The 8,635-nt window shown below is 45.6% G+C and overlaps 1 protein-coding gene across 1 annotated transcript; it reads right to left on the bottom strand.

The window, feature by feature from the left end:
- Nucleotides 1-1,665: 1,665 nt before the first annotated feature.
- On the bottom strand, nucleotides 1,666-2,692 carry LOC114772257 (A disintegrin and metalloproteinase with thrombospondin motifs 2-like). Its single transcript, XM_028965271.1, has 2 exons — nucleotides 2,420-2,692; nucleotides 1,666-1,970 (listed from the first exon to the last, which is right to left on the bottom strand). The coding sequence occupies exons 1-2, from the start codon at nucleotides 2,502-2,504 to the stop codon at nucleotides 1,666-1,668; spliced, it is 390 nt and encodes a 129-aa protein (XP_028821104.1). The 5' UTR covers nucleotides 2,505-2,692.
- Between the last annotated feature and the right edge of the window lie 5,943 nt (nucleotides 2,693-8,635).

Below are 8,635 nucleotides of genomic sequence, written 5' to 3'. Positions count from 1 at the left end.
TTTGGGGAATAAATGACTGATTTCACTGCAAATAAAAAAAAAAAAAAAGGATTTTATGCCTTTTGCAAAATTGTAGGCATTTGTAAAGCATTAAAATAAGCAGAATGTTGATGGATATTAATAAGAATGTCCAAAATTAAATAAATTAAATAAAAAAACACAATGAGCTGGTTGACAAGATAAAGTGCATAGAGCATCCGAGTAAATGCAGTATATGAAAGATCATAAATATTCTGAATTTAGTTGATAGTTATATTAATTTAAATGGAATTTTTAGAAATGTATTTACATTGGAAATCACAGCAGAGCAAATAGACCTACTTGTGCGTGATGCAGTGTGTAATCAGCACGTATGTAATTAATATAATAAAAAAAAAATCATTCGCATAAAACCAGACGGGTATCTTTTAATAGTTTATTTGAAATAAAATGGATAACCAAAAGCCAAAAAGCCAGGCCGAAGGGAGCAGAATCGGCTCCACCAGTGAACGTGCTGTGCTGCACCACCGACGTACTATAGCACCGTGCCAGTAATATGCCCAGCCACGCCCTTTAAAACCAAGAGAACGAGCAACACCACACGTGGAGACTGAACAGAACCAACATGTGGTCTGCAGCTGCGTAGCTTCCAACCCATCCAGCTCACACCGGTGGAGACAACATCTACTGGTCAAATTTGTGGAAAGGTGACTGGACGATAATTTAAGGTCACGGGGTTTGGTTGAGTTTTGGGGACACCCTTGAGACACTGGGTTGAGCAATGTTGCTCCTTGATGACACTTTGGGAACCACACGGTACCATCAGCAATGCTGAACATGTCATAAACGATGACGATGGCAGGAAGCCGCTCCCCTGCTGATCTGACACGATAGCTGAGGTGTCTTCAGATGATTGTCTCGGTGCAATTTGTTGCTGTCACTAAAGGTGCAACGAAAAGGGGTCTACAGAGGAGAAGAATATACTAGAAAGGTGAACAGGACGTTCTTCTGGTCCAGTCCTACAAAATTCCCTGAAACGGATGCATGGAATTCAGTAGTTGGGGCGTGGGGAGTGTCCCCTCTCTGCAGGTTTCTGTCTCACCATCTACCTGTCCAAATGAGGTGTTATATACAGCAATTTCGTTTAAAATAATGATGCGAGCATATTTAACAGCAGGCTTCGCACACACACACACACACACACACACACACACACTGATTGCATGTTTCACATCGGAGCAGCTGGTGCATAGAAGACATGCCCTCACTGGGACAGTTTCTGCAGCTTCTATAGAAATGTGCGCGTAGTTTCTATAGACGCGCTGGGGGACGCGGCCGCTACTAGCTGCTGCTGCTGCGCATGGCAGAAACTCGGCATGCAACTGCAAGGCACAAACACCACCACAACACAACAGGTGCCGCCACAGCAACGCCACAACGCCGTCGCTCACCACCAACCATCCATGCACCGAACATCTCCGCCAGGGAACATTACAACAACACTGCTCCCACGTTGCCCTCCAGAACAACAGGAAGTGTTGTTGGTGTCATGCCAGGGTCCACGCGGCACACCGTACAAGAGGCGACCCTGCAGGACCAACGTGGCAGCCAGCCAGCGCGGGCGGCGGTCAGCACTCACCAGGCCATCGCAGGTGCTCAGGGCCACGGCCGTGTGGCGCATGTCGGTCACCCCCGGCCCACGTACACACAGTCGTTCAAGCAGCGGCTCCACGGCGCCCTGTTCGCCCACTCCATCTTGGCTCCGGGTGCCACCAGGCGCGAGTTGAGGCGCAGGCGCAGGTGCAGGTCCCGGCCGAAGACGGTGACGTTGTAGTACAGCCGTGGTGGGGGTCCGGCCTCCCTCCTCCAGCGCCTACGAAACTGCCTGCCCGCCGGGCCACATGAGATGGCGTGTGACAAGAAGCCACCTTCTGCATCCGTGAGCTTCGGCTTCACCAGTCCAAAGTCTCCAAGCTTCTGCTGCAAGGAGTCTGCAGAGGAAGGACAGGAGATAAAGAGCAGAATAAACTCGGCCCTGTTAACACGCGTCACAGCACGGATTTCATACAGGAACCCAACTTTACACGGGAAATGTGGCGAATTCCTCAACAGACCCCACCCTGAACATCAAGATCAACACGTTTCACCGCGCAGGGAAACTTGACTTGGAAAACGACACGGATCCGGTACCGGGGAGGACCGGAGAGGAGAGCCGGGATCCGGTACCGGGGAGGACAGGAGAGGAGAGCCGGGATCCGGGAATCCGGTACCGGGGAGGACAGGAGAGGAGAGCCGGGATCGGGGATCCGGTACCGGGGAGGACAGGAGAGGAGAGCCGGGATCCGGGATCCGGTACCGGGGAGGACAGGAGAGGAGAGCCGGGATCCGGGATCCGGTACCGGGGAGGACAGGAGAGGAGAACCGGGGCTGCACCACGTACCTCCGCTACTGGCGACGTCCAGACCGCTCGTCTGCAGGAGCAGCGGGAAGATGGTAAAAATGGTGAATCGTGGCCACGTCGCCATGGCAGCTCCGAACTGCGCGGACCGCGGGATCCGGCGTGTCCAAGTTCCCCGCCAACACACACCCGCCACGCCAGCTCACTGCAAAGTAAAGGTGGAGAGAGAGGAGGTTCTACCTCTCTCTCTCTCTCTCTCTCTCATACACACACACATACTATCTCTCTCTCTCTCTCTCTCTCTCACACACACACACACACACACACATACTATCTCTCTCTCTCTCTCTCTCTCTCTCTCTCACACACACACACACACATACTATCTCTCTCTCTCTCTCTCTCTCATACACACACATACTATCTCTCTCTCTCATACACACACATACTATCTCTCTCTCACACACACACACATACTATCTCTCTCTCTCTCTCTCTCTCTCTCACACACACACATACTATCTCTCTCTCTCACACACACATACTCTGTCTCTCTTTCTCACAGACACACACACACATACTATCCCCCCCCCACCCCATTGGTTTATAAAGTTGTACCGGTGCACATGCATGAGAATGACAGAAGAATCTATCAGATGTCCTTATCCAGACTTACAATCAGTAGTTACAGGGACAGTCCCCCCCTGGAGACACTCAGGGTTAAGTGTCTTGCTCAGGGACAGGATGGTAGTAAGTGGGGTTTGAACCCGGGTCTTCTGGTAGGCGAGAGTGTTACCCGCTAGGCTACTACCAGCCTACTACCACTTATAACCCCGGACGGACCCAAATCTGCTCCAGACGCAACAACTTTCCCGACGAGCCGCTGTAGAACAGCGCCGCCCGCTGGCGTTCAGGTACTCACCAGTCCAGGAAGGGTGACCAGAGTGATGTTCAGGCAGTCACATCCTGCCTTCTCCATAGCTGCACAGTTGCCATGGCGATACCTAGCCCATGAAAGTAGACTTGTGAGGAGCGCTGGGGAGGGAGGACCAAGAGACGAGTGTTAGATAACGTCTGAGTCCAAGTTTAGGCGAAGGCGGCGTTGGATTACCCGGTTAAGTTGGTCGTGTTGGTGTTTTTGCTCAGATGCCACCTGACCGCTCACAGCAACATGATGACTTGCAGAAACTGCACTTTCAAAAGGACGAAAGAATGTCTATAAATTCCACGTCCCAACGGCTGTCACAGCGCAGCAAGACAGGACGTTTCATGTCATCACCACCTGCGATGGCGTCTCGGCCTGGTCCCCAGGGGAGAATGGGTGATCGTGCACCGTGTACACGTGAAATATCACCTGCAACAACGTTCATTGTTTTTCCATTCTGTTACTGACTTGCTTTGGGTCATTGTCCACCTTCTACAGAGTTTCAAATGACATGTAATGGGAAGTATTCTCCAATTATCCTGAGGATCCACTTCATCTTGCCCTCAATGACTGCAAGGTGGTCAGCAGGTCAGTCAGACCCCGCAAGACAGCTGCTTGAGAGGACCGTTTGTTGGCTGGAAAATCCAAGGCCCATTTTCCACTGCAGCAGAGCTCCACGAGACCCGGTCACCTGAAGTCCCTGTGTCAACCAGAACAGTTGGTCATATTCTGGAAATGTCCTCCATGGTGGAATCCAGTATGGGGGTGTGTGAGAGATCTCCAGGGTGGAAGGCAACATCAATAGTCTGAAATACCAAGAAATCTTAGCTACCTTTTATATTCCCAACCATAAAAGAGGCCAAATTCTGCAGCAGGATGGTGCTCCATCACATACTTCCATCTCCACATCAAAGTTCCTCAAGGTGAAGCAGATCAAGATGCTCCAGGATTGGCCAGCCCAGTCACCAGACATGAACATCATTGAGCATGTGTGGGGTAGGATGAAAGAGGAAGCATGGAAGACGAAACCAAAGACCATTGATGAACTCTGGGATGCCTGCAAGACTGCTTTCTTTGCTGTTCCTGATGACTTCATCAATAAATTGTATGAATCCATGCCAAACCACATGGATGCAGTCCTTCAAGCTCATGGAAGTCATACAAGATATTAAATTTAGATCTCACTGCAAAACTACTTAATTTGCTGACATATTTGTATTTGCAGTAAATTAGTTCAATTTCTGTATAGGCGACAAAACTTTAAAATGATGAATCTTTTTCAGTGAAACTAATTCATTCAACGCATTAAACATCATTTGGTAGGTTTTAGCTTTTCATATGAACTATTTCTAACACCAATTGATTCATAAAAGTCAGGTTAATAGCAGCCGATCCTACAAAATAGATAAGGCGACCAGACTTTTGCCAGGAACTGTATATCCCTACAGAATATAATCTGCACATTGTAACAGTAACAGAAAGCTACAGGTTTTAACCACCCAATAAAACTGGAGTCTTTCTCCACTTCATATGTGTAAGTCTGATGGAGATGTTGCGTACGTTACTGTTGTGTTGAGTAACTACAATTCCGCCATGCAAACCCGCTATGTGCGTCACCACGTGTTACATCGTGCGTTGGCTGTAAGACGATTGCACATAAACAAGCCATGAATGTCTTTATGAGGCCGGTTACAAGGCACTGTTCAGCAGCCATATTTTGTGTGTAGTTTTCAGTTCTGGCAATGCGGGTTTTCTTTGCCCTGTTTTCGGCCCTTGAGCTGTTTTAATTTGTGTTTATAAAATGTCCCTCCTCTGCGCCTCTGTCCCCGTCCTCGCGGACGTGACAAGTGTATATGATGTTTTCCTAAAATAATGAGCATATTTATTCAGAGGCAGATGTAAATACATAAAAAAACTGTATGAAATTAATCAAATGCCCTTGAGTGATAACCAACAATGCATTTCAGACCAACATTTTGACCTCTATTTATAAATCTCAATTTTGCATTTCCACCATTTTCACTCCATTTTCACTCCATGTTGCAAGCTTGTTTTTTTGCAATAATTCTCCATCAAAAGTTTTGCGAAGTGTGTAATCAAATTGCTCAGTTCTGCGTTCCAGCTCAGAGTGAGTCAGTTTCCAAGGTATCTTATACTATACTATACTATACTGTACTGTACTGTACTGTACTGTACTGTACTGTACTGTATTATGTACTGTATTATACTGTACTATACTGTACTGTACTGTACTATATTATGTACTGTATTATACTGTACTATACTATACTGTACTGTACTGTACTATATTGTGTACTATACTATACTATACTATACTTATTATGTACTGTATTATACTAATACTATACTATGTACTCTATTATACTGTACTCTACCATACTGTACTGTCCTAATACGATGTACTATAACTATACTGTACTGTACTGTACTGTAATATACTATAACTGAACTGTACTACAGTATACTATACTACCACTAACTATAATATACCATAGTATAACAGACACCTTAAATTCAATTACAACTAGATGTTTCCCTCAAAAAAAAGGTGTTTGGTAATACCAAGTATTCGGCAGGGGGATGAGAAACAGCAATGATCTGTTTCTCCTGCTCTAGACGCCTTCAATCTTGGCTGTTTCTCTGGCTTGTTTCTATAACTCATTGATGAGTCTTTGTTGTGCTCCTGTGGTCGTAGATCCTCCAAAAGTTCTTTTTGTTGAGGCATTGCTCCTATAGCCATATTCTTCTTGTATGGAGTAAACTCGTAAAGTCTGAGTGGATTTTATTAGAGAAGCTCTGGTCCACACCGCCGAACAAATTTTTAACAAGCCTCCAGGTATGCTAACAGTAGACTTTTTTTAAGGCGTTGTAAAAAACGAACCCCTGACTCTGGAAGCCCCCCTGTGGCTTCTCTGCTTTATGTCATAATGCTTGTACCTGCTGACATTCCAAACGCAAATGATTGTATTGTATTTCCTGCTAGTTTATTGTGAGCAAGGGATGCCCGCTGTTCTTGTAATTACTGTTAAAAGGTGCGTTACTAATAGACATGGAACTTTTCTTCGTAACTTTCTCATGCTTTGTTTGCACCGTGATCCCCACAACTCCTCTGGGGTTTTTTCTAGACCATTAACTCAAGGATTCAAATACTTTTTCAATGAAGACATGAAAGATTATCCATACTTACAATTTATGGTAAATTAATGCTGAAAACCATGAAATTAAAAACTGCATATGTTTATTATGATTCATTTCTGGTCTGTATTAATATGATGCAGTGAGACTGGGGTGGTCTTATGACCATAAAAGCGTGTAAAACCAAGTTACACCTTGTTCTATAGGTCATTTTCTGGGTCTGGAGGAAAATGATTCCTGGAGAATTGTTCTTTCCCAACTACATGAAATGAACTGCTGTATTGCTGATCACTGCAGGGACCTTCCAGCATCCAGAGCTTGTCCCACCAGGATGTCCCAGTTGGCTGAAGGTTTTCAATAAACATTCCACCAACATAGGCAACATATTACTCGCAATATTATTAAATATAACGATGTTAATTTGATTAAACTAAACATGCTATAGCTAATCATTAAATATGCATAGAAAACCTAGAAATGATTCTATGTTGGTCCTGTGTTACTCCAATTCCTGGTTGCCCTGTTCATTTCCCCTGTCGTGTGCTCCATGTGATAAACTCGTCTCGTGACGTTGTGCGTATGCGTCCTCCTTCCTCGCCATGTCCAGCCACCATGACAATGACTAAAATCTGTAAATATTAAAAATAAAGATCACATTTTGTACAATAAAGCATTATAATTTCATAAGTGTGTTTTATCAGTGCTTTGATCAGAATTTAAGCACTCAAGTAAATCTAAAAATTCACTGAAGCATTAATGAAGAGCTTTTTAAATACTGTCAAGATGAATCAATATACAGCTGAAAACCAAATGTACAACTGCACACCAAAATATGGATTCTAACGATACCAAGTTGTTCTCCGTATTGGATTTATATACAGTAGGGTTCTTACTTTCAGTACCATGTTCCAACTGGAAGTAGAAATACTGAGTGAGTGCAGACACATACACTGTTTTGTGTAATTGGCAAGCAGCAGATACCAGGTATTTATGTTCTAGAATCGATTCTCATGTTAAAATACATTTTATTTGAGTAAACGCGTAGTTAATAGTAAGTAGACTATCAGGACCTGGAACTGTCACAGTACATGAAATACAGCTGCAGAACGGTGTCCTGCAGCGTGATGCTCTGATCACAACGATGGTGTCACGTGTGCAGAGAGCAAAGTGCCCCACCCACTTCTCCTGGCTGCACGCTGCTCACGAAGGGTGCTGCACTGTTCACATTCACTTTAATCAAACTAGGACACGACTCAATGTTCAGAGGTTGCAGTGGAAGATTCATAAGTCTTCCACCAACTCCTTGGTCTTTCCAGTGTTGATCTTGAAGTAGTTCTACTGGCCAGTGGGTCAGTTCTCTGAACTTCTTGTCGTCCACAGAGTGAAGACACAGACAACTGCAGAGTCATCAGGGAACAAGAAGCAGTTAGGAGTTGTAGGAGCAGTCTGCAGTGGTAAAGAGGCACGGTGCCAGAACCCCTGTGCTGCAGACCACTCTGTCCAAGTTCTCACACACTGTGGTCAGATAGTGAGGTGGTCCTCACTAAGATGGGATGTCAGAGCCTTTTAGAGTCTTTTGCACTTTCCCAGAGCTGTGGTACTCTCCCCAGCCTCAGTGTGAATTGTAGAGGAGGTGTGAAGTGTCTGAGGTGGAACAGAGGTGGGGGTGTCTGTAGCAGATGTTGAGGACTGCATGAGGGAGGCCAGTATGGGTGAGCATGGGCGTCTGTTGATCTAATGCCACATAGGTGTCTGCTAAATGCAATAAATTTAAACGTCATTTGTATGAGACTGTGTGACATAACTAACCTCAGTAAAATGGTTGGAAATGTCGGGGTGCCTCACTCACTTCACGGTGTTTTCCAGAAAATGTGCGAGCTGAGGGGATTGAAAAGACTCACACTACACCACTCCACCCCCCAGTAGAAGGTCCTGGCCAGAACAGCAGATCCATGCCAGTGGGATTGGAATATCACAACCGCTTTTTAGCCGCGTGGCGTGCCCGTCTACGTCGATGCGTACCGAGAAAGACTACATACAGCATGAGGTTTTCATTTTAAATGAAATTTCACCACGAAATTCTCTGGAACTTAAGCCCAGACGTAAGTTACGTAACTGGTGTGGATGCCCCCATCCAGAGGGGTTAGGAGGTGGGATCAGACTTGCGGTTCTGCCTT

The sequence above is a fragment of the Denticeps clupeoides genome, unplaced genomic scaffold, assembly GCF_900700375.1.
Source record: "Denticeps clupeoides unplaced genomic scaffold, fDenClu1.1, whole genome shotgun sequence".
NCBI lineage: Eukaryota > Metazoa > Chordata > Actinopteri > Clupeiformes > Denticipitidae > Denticeps > Denticeps clupeoides.
The sequence above is the reverse complement of the archived record's forward strand: the minus strand, read 5'-3'. Positions and strand labels throughout refer to the sequence as shown.

What these genes read in the sequence shown, in the direction of transcription:
- LOC114772257 (XM_028965271.1), bottom strand. Translation starts at nt 2,504, where the DNA reads ATGGCGACGTGGCCACGATTCACCATTTTTACCATCTTCCCGCTGCTC. An exon ending in GGACGTCGCCAGTAGCGGAG is followed by an intron (nt 1,971 to 2,419) that starts GTACGTGGTGCA and finishes CTTCCTCTGCAG; the next exon opens with ACTCCTTGCAGCAGAAGCTT.